Here is a 17598-nt window from a genome sequence, read left to right on the forward strand (position 1 = left end):
TTGATTTATGTTAGACAAAACTAGACTGCTTTTTATTCTCTGATATCACCAAAATGCTTCTCCCTTCCATGCTTTTGTTCATGCTTCTCCCTCCTAAAACTCATTTTTTTGCCTCTTTTGTTAACTCAAAGTTGTCTTGAGATTGTTCAAGCTATCTGTTCCTATAACCTCTTGAGAAAAGTGAGGACTTTTAATTCAACAGATACTTATTTACAATATATTTTGCATTGGGCAGTACTGTAGATATTGCAAACACAACAGTGGGTGAAACAGAGGCCAGTGGAACCTGAGTCTTACCAGGAAGAGACAAGTTATAGAACAAATATTACTGTTATGGTAGGGGTGATACTTGCTATGGAAAGAAAATAGAGCAGAGAATAGAATGGGGAGGAAGAGAATTTAGTGGTGGAGAGTGGTTCTGGATGGTCTTATTTAGAAGATAAATTTCAGTAGAGACCCAAAAGAAATGAAGAGGTAAACCACACAGACAGCTACAGATGAATGCTCCTGGCAGATGGAACAGTAAGAGAAAAGGCCTTAAGATGGGGGCATGCCTGGTGTGTTCAAGGAACAGCAAACAGGCCACTGTTTCTGTAGTAGGAGTGATGACGGGGCTCAGGGCAGCAGAAAACTGAGAGGGAATAGAGGTGGGAAGGTCATGGTGACTTTTGTTGACCAGTGAAATGCACAATTTTGTCCATAACAGCATGCACATTGAAAATTCACCTGACAGAAGTTGATGATGAATTACATGTGGGTGTAGAAGAAAGGTAGAAGTTGAAGATGTTGCTAGGTTTTAGCTAGACTAAGTAGAATATTATTGGTGGCATTTACTGCGGTGGTAAACATTTGGGTTTGAGGAGCAGGTTTGGCAGGAAATATTAGAAGTTCAGTTTTGGATACATTGAGTTTGACGTGCCTATTAGACATTCATATGAATATGCTGAGTAGACAGTTGGATTTTTGAGGTTAGGGTAGCAATCCAAGTTGGAAATGTGCATTTGGGACTGTCATTTAATAGACGGTACTTGAAATCTATTAATTTAATGAGATTCCCAAATAACAACTGAATCCTATAGCTCCCCAACATTCAGAGTTGTAGAAGATGAAGAATAACTTGCATAACTTGCCAAGTCGATAAACAGTGAGAAAGACAGGAGAAAGAGTGGGTCAAGAAAGACACAAAACCATTAGAGGATGATGTCCTGGGATCCAAATGCTGCTGATGCATCATGTAAGATGGAAAACAAGACTTTATCATTGAATTTAGGGAAACAGGCTATTGATGACTTTGATAAGGACTGTTTCCTGGAAGTGATATGAATAAGAGATTGATTAGAGTATAGCGTGGGGAAAGAGAAATTGGAGAGTGCAAATTATAACTCATTTAAGAAATTTTACTATAAATGAACACAGAAACTGGACAGTGGCTGGCTGGAAGGGTAGAACTCAAGATGATTTGCTCGTGATTATGATGAAAGAAATAAAATGTTTCTCTATGAAGAATTTAAATGATTCAGCAGCAGAATTGAGGATGTGAGAGAGATTAGAAAATGTGCTGAAATAATGTTCTTGAGTAGGTACAAGGCACTGAGCCTAGAGGACAAGAAGCAGGATTTGCCTTGGATGGGAGCATGAAGAGTTTATCCAGAGTAAACAGGAGAAAGCAAAGGAGACAGGTAAAGATTCAGGTAGGCTGGTAGATGTGGCAGTGGGAACTTGAGCAATTCCTTTCTGGTTCTTATTTTCTCAGTGAAATAGCAAGCAAGATCACCAGCAGTGAGTTAGTAGAGTGGAGGTATTAAAAATTTTGAAATTTGAAGCTACAGGAGAAGGTGTAAGTTAGACATTTAGAAAAGTAGGAGAGAGAATGGACTAGGGAAGTGCAATAGGATTATTTGGCAGTGCCATGGATCTGTGTAAGCTTAGTACTCATGTGTTTAAAATGGTATCCGTCAGAAGCGCTGTGTATTATTTGCCACATTCAGTTTTATGCTGCAAGCACAGAATGGGTGGAGATTTAATTTAATCAAGGCTGGATTTTTACCATGCAAGTTTGAGGAAGAAAAAGAGAGGAGAAACTGTATATATTTGACATTGTATGCTCCGGGCCCAAACCAATGCCTGGCAAAATGGCAGCTTTGTTAAAAAGCAGTCTAGTTAACAGCAGATAAGCTACTGAGTGTCTATTAGAAACTTAGAGTGCTAATAACATACTTATAACCATACACATCATTAAATAATAACCAATATTTATAGAGCATGTACTCTATCAGGGATGTCTAATCTTTTGGCTTCCCTGGGCCGCACTGGAAGAATAATTGTCTTGGGCTGCACATAAAATACACTAACACTAAGAATAGCTTATGAGCTAAAAAAAAGTCACAAAAAAAATCTCAAAATGTTTTAAGAAAGTTTACAAATTTGTTTTGGGCCACATTCAAAGCCGCCCTGGGCCACATGAGGGCTGCAGGCTGTGGGTTTGACAAGCTTGTATTATACGTAAAACAATGACTAGATATGTTAGAAATATCATCTCTTAATCCTCACCAAACAAAAACAAAAAATGAAGGAAAGAAAAACGAAATGAAGAAAAAGCCTTAGTAGTAGTTTCTCATTTTACACATGAGGGAACCGAGGCTTACAGACATATGCCCAAAGTCACAGAGTTGATAAATAAAGAATTACACCCAGACAGTCTAGAGTTTATTATTGTAACCATAGTAATATAATGCTTCCACACTGTAGTAGATGGTGGATGTTCAGTAAATCATAGCCACCATTATTAATAATAATGGTTCATAATTTTATGACTATAATTTATGTATTATGTATTCATGCATATACTGTCTTAATTTTTTTTGTTGCTTTCTATGACTTATGCACCATGGTAGGCACTGATGATTCAATGGCAATTGAGATGGAGTCTCTGCTAGTGAAATGCACTTTTTTGCTTCTTCATGTAGATGTGTAACTTTTTGGACAGCAGGCTGCATTTGCCCGGTGCATATGAAGTTCTATAAATATGTTTTGACTTGATTGTATTATAAATTACTTTCTAGATAAGCAGTATGATCTATAATCTAAGGTCTATGAGTAGGACTTTGTTTTCCCTAATGCCAGTTACTAACTGTATGAATGGAACAAATTGCTTAACTCCCATATTACTTGTAACATTGTGATATAGTATCTGCCTTAACTAATAAAAGAGTGTTAAAAAGGTCAAATGAGATAATGTATTGGAAAATACCTGATAAATTATCATTAGAAACTAACGTAAATGCTTACTTTAAACCCTGCAAAAAGCTTCCACAAGTAGACCGAGGATGTTAACTTTCTTATCCTTAATGTACCTGAGGATTTTAAGGTAGAGGGTTTTATCTTGGAAGGGCAGTATCTTACTTGTTACTGTCATTACATTTTTATTAAGAGTCCCCAGCTGGAGTGGTGGCTCATGCCTGTAATCCCAGCACTTTGGGAGGCCAAGGCGGGTGGATCGCCTGCGATCAGGAGTTCAAGACCAGCCTGACCAACATGATGCAATCCCATCTCTACTAAAAATACAAAAAAGTTAGCCGGGCATGGTGGCATGTGCCTGTAATCCCAACTACTCGGGAGGCTGAGGCAGGAGAATTGCTTGAACCCGGGAAGCAGAGGTTGCAGTAAGCCAAGATTATCATGCCATTGCACTCCAGCCTGGGCAGTAAGAGTGAAACTCCGTCTCAAAAAAAAAAAAAAAGGCCCCATGGTGCATGTCATTGCAGAGGAAGTATGTAGCTAACTGTTTTTAAAAAAAGTAAGTAATTTTTGCACAATGCCAGGTCCTTCTCTGTACCCTGGCTACAACATATACCAACATATTGTTTGACATACATAAGCAAATGGAGGCTTTTTGATTTTAAAATATAGATTGAGCACTTACTTCTAATTTGCATGGAAGTGAGATCAATTCTTATTTTGCTGAAAACCGTGTATCCAGCAGCTAAGTGTCCGTTGTCACATTCACAGTCTTCCCTCCTACTTCCATTAAAAGGACATTGATATGGATTTTTTAGCCTGTAACAACATTGGAATATTTTAGTGTTAGATGCAGTTACTAGGCCATAATGTAGACAAACTTTGGGAGTAGAAAAATAAAACACACTCCTGCTCTTCGATATTATAGTGTCAACAAGTTAAACAAGAAAGAAGCAAAAATCACTTAAGGTGAACATACAACATTTTCAATGAAACATTTAAGAAGAGCTTGTAGAAAAATAATTCAACGGCAATTCTTCTAGCTTTTATTACTGGAACTAGTTTGATTTTGTGAAAATGCACATAGTTCTTAAATTCTTCCCTTCTCTATGTCCCACTTCTCACCCACAGTATTCTTAGTCAATCTCTCTGTTAATAGTCAATATTAACAATACATGTTAATATTTAAGGCTTTATTTCTGAACAGGCATTAACAACATCTGGTTTAGGTCCTAACATGTCTACCTTCTCCTACATTATTTGTCTCACATGTAAGCTATTCAAGTATCACTCTGAAGGCTAGAAGTTCCAGTTCTCTTGGAGGACCATGAAAATGCTCAGATAGACCAAAACATGTCTCGTACCTAAAGGCATACACTTCAGAAAAGTTTTCTTCACCTTGGACCAGTGTTAAATATTCCTTAGGGTTCTCCAAGTACATGTCTGCACAATAAATCTAAAGAAAAAATGTAAACATCTAGAAAAACTTTTTCCAAAGTTAATGATCAATGTTAAAATAAAAAAGGAATTGTTTTCATAATACCTTTATTATTCTTCCCTTAATGTTAAGGTAATAGTCACCATCCTTTCTAATGTGGTTTTTCACTTGAATTTCTTTGCAGGTGGTAAATGATTTACCTTCAAAGACAAATTAACACAACTTAACACAGAGCAAATTACAAACACAGCAAGAACTTAATCATAGAAATATTGCTACACTCTGAATATCTGACACTTTGTTTTGTGGAGTGTGCAACTACTACAGATATTTATTTTAACTGAAACTTATTAGAAACCCTTAGGTATTAGGTAGATTTTTGAAGTCTACTACTTACAGTCATTGGCATAACATTTCTTTTGAGCACCTGGTTTTAAATGGTTTAAACATAAGTCACTGGACAAACCATGTTTGGTAATGCATTTCACTTGTCTCTTCATTATCCCAATTCCACAAGTCACTGAGCACTGTGAACAGAGTAAAATTTGAAGGTAAACTATATTATGAATCATAAGGCCAGAAAATCCAAGTCTCTTTTTCTTAGACCAGGTATTTCTGGAGCACACTGAGGATCAGTAGTGGCTAGATCCACAGAAGACACAAAACTATGCTGGGGGCTGGATAGTCACAGGTGGGAAAAATCCTTAGGCATGAGCCTGAATCTGTGATTTCTCAGTTACTGGCTTCTTTTCATTCATTTTGTGCAGTTAGCAACAATACATTGTAAATACTTAATAAACATTAGTCAGTGATAGTAATTAAAACTATCTCATTAAGCTATATGCTAAGTTTGCAAAGTGATATTTACTTGCTTTCTATCAATTAAATTGGTAAATAACTTTTATTTACTCATATGTTAGATTTATTTACTTTGTCACTTAACCAATAAATATTTCTTAAGCACTTACTCAAAGTGCAAGCCACTGTGCTAAGTTCTCTGAGGAACAGAAATAAGTATGAGTTATGGTCTCTGCTTTAAGCAAGTTACAGCAAGCATCAAACAAGAGATAAGATATTTATATAAATAACTGATAATGTGGTTTTTAGACAATAGTGGTCTGAGGCAACTCTGAGGAGCTAGTTAGACATACATACAGATTACCAGATTTCCCACACATAAAAAGTCTTATTCAGAAGTTTTAAAATTCATAATTGTACACCAACCTTGCTCCATTTTCCAACTTTCCAAGTGGCCAAATGCAAACAGCTGTTAATGCATTTGTAAACCTGAGAGGAAGGCACCACAGGGCATTCTTGATAGACTACAGGCCGAAGTCGATGGAGCTTATGTTTCTTAGTAGATGATATCTCGGTGCAATATGTAATCCTTTGTCTGTAACTAAATCCACAGTTGTTTGCACACTGAAAAATACATAATTACAAGAAAGAAAATGTTATTAACTTTAGCCAGGGCCTAATATTTGTCAGATGCTTAATATATATTGTGCTGTGTCATTTCCACAACAATCCTATTTAATTAGCTTCATTTACAGATGAGCAAACATAGGTTCAGTCATTAGACAAGTTTCCCAGTGTTGTACCAATAAATGAAAGAAACTCAGATTCAGGCTAGATTTTCTATCTGTAGTGCCCGTGTGTGTGTGTGTGTGTGTGTGTGTGTGTGTTTTCATTACATTACCATCTTAATTGTATGAATTAATAAAACATTTTGAGAGTCCTTACCAGAAATAAAGGGTATCTATTAGCCTTAGATCACTGGTAACTACGTATAAGTTAGCACAAACGTATCTTCATAGATATCATGGAAAATCTAATAACATTTGACTAAAATAGGTAAGTGATTTAGGTGTAAATTAAAGCCCCAAAAATGGGCAAATAGATTTCTGCTTTTAGCAAAAGAGGATTTACCTTCTAACTTTAAACAACCAAAACATCTGAACAAAATATATGAAGCAATGGCTTTTAAGACACTCAACATTAAACAATGAAGAATAGTAATCCATGACAGATGAGAAACAAAGTGACACTATAAAATCACTCCAGCCTACTGCTTGGAAAACTTTCCAGGTCTTGGCACAAGGAAAGGAAGACAGCAGAGCTCTGACCAGCAGTGTGTACATACCTGTGAGGACACCAACCAAGGTGAGGCAATTAACCAAACAAAAGGCTTAGAAGTTACTTTTTCTAATGATCACACAGAACCAAATAGAGTCCCTATTCCCTCCAGCTAGACTGGAAAATTTAAATACATGAAGAAATAGGTGAAGTACTCAAAAGGGTCTTGCCATAGTAGAGAGGAACAGTTAACCCTAGATTAAACAATATACTGATCTGCCTACCAAATCTTAAGTGCAAGGCAAGAGAGGGTCAAACTGCTCTCCAACAAAATAAATGCAACCCATAACAAAACTCAAAATATATGTATACGAATAAAAAATATCTAGTCACCAAAAAGGTAACATTCATGGCTGACATGCAACAGAAAATTAATTGGCATGCAAAGAACCTGGAAAATAAGACTCATAATGAAGAAAAAACCCGTCTATCAAAACATCCCTAGAGGGGTGACAGGGTGACATCTGTGAAAATGGAAGAGTAAGGACATCTAAAAATTCTCTTTTCTATAATAGCAGTGACAAAATGGGCAAAACTTGCCAGATCAGTTTTTTCAGAACTCTAGATACGGACCAAAGACTTGCAGCAATCCAGAAGGCATTTATTCAATAAACATGGCTAACTCTTGGTAAGAAGAGCAAGTTTTGTGATGGTTTAACTTCCCCTATTTCCATTCTCTTCTTTCTAGCTCCATGGTAACCTTCAAAATCAACAGCCCTGTGATTATGGTGAAACCAGAATTCTGGCAGCCACTGGAGGGGAGCAGAACAGGCTTGGATATCATTCAAAGCCTCATTCCCAGAGAACTGTCATTATTTGAACTATTCAGTGATTTTCTGGAAGACCCCACTTGCAAGAATGTCTTTATTTGACCTGACTTGCTCAGTGCTAAAAATCTAGGGACATTTGTTGCACTCAATTAAAAACCATTGTTTAACTTTGCAGTTTCCAGGATGCTGAATAACAGTTGGAGCAACAACAGGCTAGCTAAAAAGGCTTAAAAGGAAAAGCTAGGGAATAAGACGTCCATCAGAGCTTTGAAAAGCTCCAATGTATTAATGGGATCTAGATGGCCGTGAACATGCATCAGATTGTACACATGTCCAGGTCTGTCTGCAAGCTCAGGAAGCATCTGAGGCGGGCCTGCAGCCTCTCTTCCAGCTGACCTCAAGGCTCTACACACGCAGAGAGTTAAGATTAAGGAACAGTTGTCAACAACCTGATGAGTGTTGAAGGCCACACCCTACTCCCAACCCCCCAACACACAGTACCTTGGCAAAGGCTAGGGAACCAAAATTATTGGTTCCAGATATTAAGGAAATTACTGTCTAGTCATAGCTGACAACTAAACTAAGTGAGCAGAGACTTCAGTGGCCATGTATGACAAAGAATACAGACTTAACAGTTAGTTCAGAAAAGTCACTAAAGAAACAAACAACAACAAACAGCAGCAACAACAAACCCTGGGGAGGAGGGAGAATCTGAATAGACATATCACAAGTAAAGAGATTAAATTTGTAACCAAAATACTTCACACAAGAAAAGCCCAGGACCAAATGCTTAAAGAAGAATTAGCACCAAGCCTGCCAAAACTCTTCCACAAGACAGAATAAAAAGGAGCACTGCCTAACTCATCCTATGAAGCCAGTATTTCCCAAATCCAGACAGACATCACACAAAAAAAAACTATAGACCAATATTTCTTAAGAATATAGATGTAAAGTTCTACAACAAAACACTAGCAAAACAATGCCAGCAACACATAAAAAGGATTATACACCACGATGAAGTAAGATTTATCCCAGGAATGCAAGGTTATTGTAACATATGAAAGTCTATGTAATACACCATACTAATAGAAGAAGGGACAAAAAATATGATAATTTCAGTAGATGCAGACAAAACATTTGACAAAATCTAACACACTTTCATAATACAAACACGAAGCAAACTAGGACTAGAAGGGTACTTCTTCAATCTGATAAAGGGAATCTACAGAAAATCCATAGTTAGCATACTGAATTGGGAAAACTAAAAGTTTTCCTACAGAGAGCAGGAACAAGACTGAAATGTCTGTTTTTACCACTTCTATTTAACATTATTCTGGAATTTCTAGATAGGGAAATTGGACAAGGAAAAGGAACAAAAGGCATCCAGCTTTAAAGAAAGAAGTAAAACTATCTATTTTTAGATGAAATGATATTGTAAGTAGAAAATCCCATTTAATTCACACACTAAATAATTAAATCCCCTCCAAAATTTTCAATACACAAAAAACAATTCTATTTCTATACACTAGCCATGAATAATCAGAAAATGAAACTAATAGAACAATTCCATTTACAGAATATAAAAAATACTCAGGAATAAATTAAAAGAAGTGCAAGATTTGTACACTATGACATACTTGAAATAAGTTAAAACCTAAATTAATGGAAATTCATTCCACATTCATAGATAAGAGGACAATATTATTAAGATAATAATATTTATCAAATAGATCAAGAGTCATTGCAATCTCTAACAAAATCTCAGCTGGCTTTTACACAGAACTTGACAAACTGGTCCTAAAATTCACATGGAAATGTAAGAGACTCAGAATAGCCCAGTAATCTTAAAGAGGAAGGAAAAAATTTGGTTCACTCACACTTCCTGACTTCAAAACTTACTATAAAATTACAGTCATCAAGACCACATGGTAAAATATATTGATAGGCATATAGATCAAGAAAATAGAATTGAGAGTTCAGAAATAAACCAATACATTTATGGTCAATTGTCAATTGATTTTTGACAAGGATGCCAAGCTAATTCAATGGGGGAAAGAATAAGCTTTCCATGCAGAAGGATGAAATTAGACCCCCACCTCACATCACATACAAAATTAACTCAAAATGTATCAAACTCCTAATTGTCTGAGCTAAAATTATAAAAGTCTACGAAGAAAACATAGATATATATCTTTGTGACCATGAAGTAGGCAACAGTTTCTTAGATATGATACCTAAAGCCAAAGAATTAAAACAAAAAACAAAATAAATTTCACTTCATCAAAGCATACTATTAAGAAAGAGGAAAGATAACTCACAGAATTGGATAAAATATTTGCAAATCATCTAACTGATAAAAGTTGGTACCCAGAATATATAAATAATTTACAACTCACCCAGTGAAAAAATGAGCAGCCAGGCATGGTAGCTTATGCTATAGTCCCAGCACTTTTGGAGGCCCAGGAGGAATGATCCCTTGAGCCCAGGAGTAAGAAACCAGCTTGGGCAACACAGGGAGACCCCATCTCTAAGAAAAAGAAAAAGCCAGAAATGGTGGCACATGGCTGTAGTCCCAGCTACTCAGCAAGTTTAGGTGAGAGGATTGCTTGAGCCTAGGAGGTCAAGACTTCAGTGAGCTGTAATTATACCACTGCACTCCAGCTTGGGCAACAGAACAAGACTGCATCTCAAAAAAAAAAGAAAAAAATAAAAAAAAAGATGGGCAGAAGATTTGAATAGACATTTATCTAAAGACATACAAATACCTAAAACACACACAAAAAGATACTCAACATCATTAGTCATTAGAGAAATGCAACTTAAACATAAAACAGATACCATTTCATACATACTAGGATGGTTATGTTAAAAAAAAAGATGGATTATAACAAGTACTGATGATGACTGATGATGATATGGAGAGAGAAATAGGAAACTTTATACATTGCTGATAGGAAAGAAAAATGGTGTAGCCACTGTGGAAAACAGTTTGGCAGTTCCTCAAAAAATTAAACAGAGTTATGATACCCAGCTATTCTATTCTTAGGTATATGCCCAAGAAAATTGAAAACATATGTCCACACAAAAACTTGTATGCAAATATTTCTAATAGCATTATTCAAACGTCAAAATTAGAATCAATCCAAATGTCCATCAACTGACACATAGACAAAATATAGTATATTCCTACAATGGAATATTATTTATCATAAAAAGGAATAAAGCATTGATGTATGATAAAACTTGTATAAAGTTTTAAAATATCATGCTAAGTGAAAGAAGCTAGACACAAAAGACCACATATGGTATGATTCCATTTATACCAAATGCGCAGAACAGGCAAATCTACAGATAAGGAAAGCAGATTAATGGTTGTCTGAGACTAGGAGAAAATGTGAGAATAAGGAATTACTACTTATGGGTGCAGAGATTTTTCTGGGAGTGATAAAAAGGCCTGGGATTAGATCATGGTAATGCTTGCACATACAGGTGATTATACTAAAATTCGCTAAATTATAAACATGTGCATAGATGTTAGAATTAGATGTCCAGAAGAAGATGTTAAAAGGATAGTTTAAAAAAAAACTTCAAGAAAAAAATTAAACTTGGAAAATTTTACCTACAAAAATAAAAGTTAGTAACTATGTTTCATATGTTCAAAATGTTAAGTAGAGATATGGAAGACATAAAAAAGCTGAAATTAAACCTCTAAAGATGAAGATGATAATGGCTTAGATAAAAAACAGACCGGATGGGGATCAGACATCAGAAAGAAAAGAAAGGCAAATGTAAAGACATCCATATAGTGGAATATTATTCAACAGTAAAAGAAAAAGCTATTGATACATACTACAACCTGATCAAATCTCAAAATACTTACATTGCAGCAGACAAAAAAAAGTACATACTGTATGATCCACTTATATAAAACTCTGGAAAATGCAAACAAGTATAGTGATAGATCACTAATATAGACAACAGGTGAGGTCACTTATTGGGTGGGGAAGGAAAAGGGGGGGAAGAGATTATAAAGCAGCACAAGGAAACTTTTGGGAGTGATGGAGATGCTCTTTATTTTGAAAATGGTACTGGCTTTATGGCTGTGTACACGTGTTAAAACTTATTAAGCTATATATTTTGAATATATGTAGTTTATGGTTCATCAATTACACCTCGATAAAGCCATTTCTAAAAAGTGGACAACTGTACAGGGCCAGTTTGCCAAATTGTTCCTGGTGGTTGGTTTCACAGTTGGCACCTACTGACACTTCAGACTTGCACTAGAGTTTAACACTTATGTCACTATTACTCTATTTGCACCGTCCAACTGTCAGTGTTTATTCTTTAGATTGATATGCATACCATCATCTGCCCTCATATTCAAATTTTATACCCAGTTTCATCTGTGTCAAATTGTAGATCCAGCTGTTTTATCAAGGAGCAAAATTTCTCAACTTCCTTTCTTTACCTTACCTGTGATGAGTCTGCTGTTACCACAATGTAATTGCAAGGAGGGTTCTTGCAATTCTTGGATGTAAGAGATATGGTTGAAGAATTACAGACTATTTCATTCACTTGTCTGATTTGGTTATCTGTGCACTCCATTCGTTGATGTGAATCTTTTCTCTCACATGATGTTGAACACTAGAAATGCAATAACCAAATGAATAACACATTCTTATATGCAGTGTCTTTGAAAATTTACTTGTCGATACTCACATTCAGCCTCTCTCTTTCCATCCCCTTGTGCTGCACACAGTCCTGACTCCAACATTGCCTCTGAGAACAAGGTCGGGTGGACTGATCACACATTTCTTCAACCACCTGACCAACACCTTTCAGTCTGCAGTATACATCCCTCTGCTGAACTCCAGAGCCACAGGTCACAGAGCACTACAAAGGAATCCAGTTGATTTGAACAATTAGCTAAGAAACACCAAATTATATAAAAATAGCCAATGGAGCCATTACATATTATTTATTTTAAATACAGCCTGGTATTAAAACATGAATTAGATAAAAAATACATACAATAAGTATTTTTACCATTATCTCTGTAAATGTATATTTTCTCTGTTTGGCATAAGGCACTTCAAGCTTTACAGAAACTCTGACAAGCGAATCAAGTTATAGTAGACAGCATCTCAATCAATGACTCTGTCTTCTGACTTAAATGAGTATAATGTCTATAAAAATTACCACACAGTTAATCATGAATTATTCCACAACATTGCTTTTAAATGTCAATTAAATTCTTAGACTATACTCATTATCTCCCTCAAAGAAACAATAATTTCCAAGATTGTGTTATATTCATCTTTTTATCTATAGTAACTACTATAGTTTGTACCTGTTATGGAATCTAAATACTTGCTAATTTTTTTTACACTTTAAGTTCTGGGATACACGTGCAGAACTTGCAGGTTTATTACATAGGTATACATGTGCCATGGTGGTTTGCTGCAACCATCAACCCGTCATCTGCATTAGGTATTTCTCCTAATGCGATGCCTCGCCTTGTCCCCAAACCCCCTTGACAGGCCCCAGTGTGTGATATTCCCCTCCATGTGTCCATGTGTTCTCATTGTTCAACTCCCACTTATGAGTGAGAACATGCGGTGTTTGGTTTTCTGTTCCTGTGTTAGTTTCCTGAGAATGATGGTTTTCAGCTTCATCCATGTCCCTGCAAAGGACATGAACTCATGCTTTTTATGGCTGCATAGTATTCCATGGTGTATATGTGCCACATTTTCTTTATCCAGTCTATCATTGATGGGCATTTGAGTTGGTTTCAGGTCTTTGCTATTGTGAATGGTGCTGCAATAAACATACATGTGCATGTGTCTTTATAAAAGGACGATTTATAATCCTTTGGGTATATACCCAGTAATGGCATTGCTGGGTCAAATGGTATTTCTGGTTCTAGGTCCTTGAGGAATTGCCATACTGTCTTCCACAATGGTTGAACTAATTTACTCTCCCACCAACAGTGTAAAAGCATTCCTATTTCTCCACGTCCTCTCCAACATCTGTTGTTTCCTGACTTTTTAATGATAGCCATTCTAACTGGCATGAGATGGTATCTCATTGTGGTTTTGATTTACATTTCTCTAATGACCAGTGATGATGAGCTTTTTTTCATATGTTTGTTAGCCACATAAATGTCTTCTTTTGAAAAGTGTCTGTACTTATCTTTCACCCAGTTTTTGATGGGGTAGTTTGTTTTTTTCTTGTAAATTTGTTTCTTTGTAGATTCTGGATATTAGCCCTTTGTCACATAGATAGATTGCAAAAATTTTCTCCCATTCTGTAGGTTGTGTGTTCATTCTGATGATAGTTTTTTTGCAGAAGCTCTTTAGTTTAATTAGATCCCATTTGTCAATTTTGGCTTTTGTTGCCATTGCTTTTGGTGTTTTAGTTATAAAGTCTTTGCCCATGCCTATGTCCTGAATGGTATTGGCCAGGTTTTCTTCTAGGGCTTTTATGGTTTTAGGTCATATGTTTAAGTCTTTAATTCTAATTTTTGTATAGGGTGTAAGGAGGGGGTCCAGCTTCAGTTTTCTGCATATCGCTATCCAGTTTTCCCAACACCATTTATTAAATATGGAACCCTTTCCCCATTGCTTGTTTTTGTCAGGTTGTCAAAGATCACATGGTTGTAGATGTGTGGTGTTATTTCTGAGGCCTCTGTTCTGTTCCATTGGTCTATATCTCTGTTTTGGTACCAGTACCATGCTGTTTTGGTTACTGTAGCCTTGTAGTATAGTTTGAAATCAGGTAGCGTGATGCCTCCAGCTTTGTTCTTTTGCCTTAGGATTGACTTGGCAATGCAGGCTCTTTTTTGTTTCCATATGAACTTTAAAGTAGTTTTCTCCAATTCTGTGAAGAAAGTCATTGGTAGCTTGATGGGGATGGCATTGAATCTATAAATTACCTTGGGCAGTATGGCCATTTTCACAATATTGATTCTTCCTATCCATGAGCATGGAATGTTTTTCCATTTGTTTGTGTCCTCTCTTATTTCTTTGAGCAGTGGTTTGTAGTTACCCTTGAAGAGGTCTGTCACATCCCTTGTAAGTTGTATTCCTAGGTATTTTATTCTCTTTGTAGCAATTGTGATTGTGAGTTCAATCATGATTTGGCTCTCTGTTTGTCTAATATTGGTGTATAGGAATGCTTGTGACTTTTGCACATTGATTTTGTATCCTGAGATTTTGCTGAAGTTGCTTATCAGCTTAAGGAGTTTTTGAGCTGAGACACGGGGTTTTCTAAATATGTAATCATATTATCTGCAAACAGAGACAATTAGACCTCCTCTCTTCCTATTTGAATACCCTTTGTTTCTTTCTCTTGCCTGACTGCCCTGGCCAGAACTTCCAACACTATGTTGAATAGGAGTGGTGAGAGAGCATCCTTGTCTTGTGCCAGTTTTCAAAGAGAATGCTTCCAGCTTTTGCCCATTCAATATGATTTTGGCTGTGGGTTTGTCATAAATATCTCTTATTATTTTGAGATACATTCCATCAGGACCCAGTTTATTGAGAGTTTTTAGCATGAAGGGGTGTTGAATTTTTTCAAAGGGATTTTCTGCATCTATTGAGATAATCATGTGGTTTTTGTCATTGGTTCTGTTTATGTGATGGATTACATTTGTTGATTCGTGTATGTTGAATCGGACTTGCATCCTAGGGATGAAGCCAACTTGATCATGGTGGATAACCTTTTTGATGTGCTGCTGAATTCAGTTTGCCAGTATTTTATTGAGGATTTCTGTATTGATATTCATCAGGGATATTGGCCTGAAATTTTCTTTTTTTGTTGTGTTTCTGCCAGGTTTTGGTATCAGGATGATGCTGGCCTCATAAAACGAGTTTGGGAGAAGTCCCTCTTTTTCTATTGATTGGAATAGTTTCAGAAGGAATTGAACCAGCTCCTCTTTGTACCTCTGGTATAATTCACCTGTAAATCTGTCTGGTCCTGGGCTTTTGGTTGGTAGGCTATTAATTACTGCCTCAATTTCAGAACCTGTTATTGGTCTATTCAGGGGTTTGATTTCTTCCTGGTTTAGTCTTGGGAGGATGCATGTGTCCAGGAATTTATCCATTTCTTCGAGATTTTCTAGTTTATTTATATAGAGGTGTTTATAATATCCTCTGATGGTAGTTTGTCAAAGATCAGATGGTTGTAGTTTCGTGGTGTTATTTCTGAGACCTCTGCTCTGTTTCATTGGCTATTAATTACTGCCTCAATTTCGGAATTTGTTATTGGTCTATTCAGGGATTTGACTTCTTCCTGGTTTAGTCTTGGGAGGGTGTATGCGTCCAGGAATTTATCCATTTCGTCGAGATTTTCTAATTTATTTGTGTAGAGGTGTTTATAGTATTCTTTGATGGTAGTTTGTATTTCTGTGGGATCAGTGGTAATATCTCCTTTATCATTTTATTGTGTCTATTTGATTCTTCTCTCTTTTCTTCTCTATTATTCTGGCTACTGGTCTACCTATTTTGCTAATCTTTTCCAAAAAACAGGTCCTGGATTCATTGATTTTTTGAAGGGATTTTCGTGTCTCTGTGTCCTTTGGTTCTGCTCTGATCTTAGTTATTTCTTGTCTTCTGCTAGCTTTTGTATTTGTTTGCTCTTGCTTCTCTAGTTCTGCTTTGCTTATGAAGCTTAGTTTGGCTGGATATGAAATTCTGGGTTGAAAATTCTTTTCTTTAAGAATGTTGAATATCAGCCCCCACTCTCTTCTGGCTTATAGGGTTTCTGCAGAGAGATCCAATATTAGTCTGATGGGCTTCCCTTTGTGGGTAACCAGACCATTCTCTCTGGCTGTCCTTGACATTTTTTCCTTCATTTCAACCTTGGTGAATCTGTCAATTATGTGTCTTGGGGTTGCTCTTCTCCAGGACTATCTTTGTGGTGTTCTCTATATTTCCTGAATTTGAATGTTGGCCTGTCTTGCTAGGTTAGGGACATTCTCCTGAATAATATACTGAAGAGTGTTTTCCAACTTGGTTCCATTCTACCTGTCACTCTCAGGTACACCAATCAAACATAGGTTTGGTCTTTTCACATTGTCCTATATTTCTTGGAGGCTTTGTTCACTGCTTTTCATTCTTTTATCTCTAATCTTGTCTTCACACTTTATTTCATTAAGTTGATCTTCAATCTCTGATATCCTTTCTTCCGCTTCATTGATTCAGCTATTGATACTTGTGTATGCTTCACGAAGTTCTCGTGCTCTGTTTTTCAGCTCCATCAGGTCATTTATGTTCTTCTCTACACTGGTTATTCTAGTTAGCAATTCCCCTAACTTTTCTCAAGGTTCTTGGCTTCCTTGCACTGTGTTAGAACATGCTCCTTTAGCTCAGAGGAGTTTGTTATTACCCATATTCTGAAGCCTACTTCCGTCAAATCGCCAAACTAATTCTCTGTCCAGTTTTGTTCCTTCGCTGGCAAGGAGTTGTGATCCTCTGCAGGAGAAGAGGCATTCTGGTTTTTGGAATTTTCAGCCTTTTTGTCCTGGTTTTTCCTTATCTTTGTGGATTTATCTACCTTTGGTCTTTGATGTTGGTGACCATTTGATGGGGTTTTGGCATGGACATCCTTTTGTTGATGTTCATGCCATTGCTTTCTGTTTGTTAATTTTCCTTCCAACAGTCAGGCCCCTCTGTTGCAGGTCTGCTGGAGTTTGCTGGAGGTCCATGCCAGACCCTGTTTGCCTGGGTATCACCAGCAGAGGCTGCAGAACAGCAAAGATTGCTGCCTTTTCCATCCTCTGGAAGTTTTGTCCCAGAGGGGCACCCATCAGATGCCAGCTGGAGCTCTCCTGTATGAGGTGTCTGTTGACCCCTGCTGGGAGGTGTCTCCCAGTCAGGAGGCACAGAGGTCAGGGACCCATATGAGAGGCATTCTGTCCCTTAGCAGAGCTCAAATGCTGTGCTGGGAGATCCACTGCTCTCTTCAGAGCTGGCAGGCAGGAACATTTAAGTCTGCTGAAGCTGCGCCCACAGTTGT

The 17598-nt window shown here is 36.8% G+C and overlaps 1 protein-coding gene across 1 annotated transcript in view; it reads right to left on the reverse strand.

The window, feature by feature from the left end:
- ADAMTS20 (ADAM metallopeptidase with thrombospondin type 1 motif 20) overlaps positions 1–17598 on the reverse strand; it is a 201467-nt gene that overhangs the window by 17265 nt on the left and 166604 nt on the right. Inside the window, exons 30-36 of the mRNA XM_055249241.2 lie at positions 12301–12474; positions 12055–12225; positions 5900–6097; positions 5073–5202; positions 4781–4875; positions 4602–4693; positions 3923–4056 (exon numbers count right to left, since the gene is read on the reverse strand). Of these exons, the coding sequence (XP_055105216.1) occupies positions 3923–4056; positions 4602–4693; positions 4781–4875; positions 5073–5202; positions 5900–6097; positions 12055–12225; positions 12301–12474 (994 nt within the window). The remainder of the gene's footprint in view (positions 1–3922; positions 4057–4601; positions 4694–4780; positions 4876–5072; positions 5203–5899; positions 6098–12054; positions 12226–12300; positions 12475–17598) is intronic.

Source organism: Symphalangus syndactylus, chromosome 17 (genome assembly GCF_028878055.3).
Source record: "Symphalangus syndactylus isolate Jambi chromosome 17, NHGRI_mSymSyn1-v2.1_pri, whole genome shotgun sequence".
Taxonomy (NCBI): Eukaryota; Metazoa; Chordata; class Mammalia; order Primates; family Hylobatidae; genus Symphalangus; species Symphalangus syndactylus.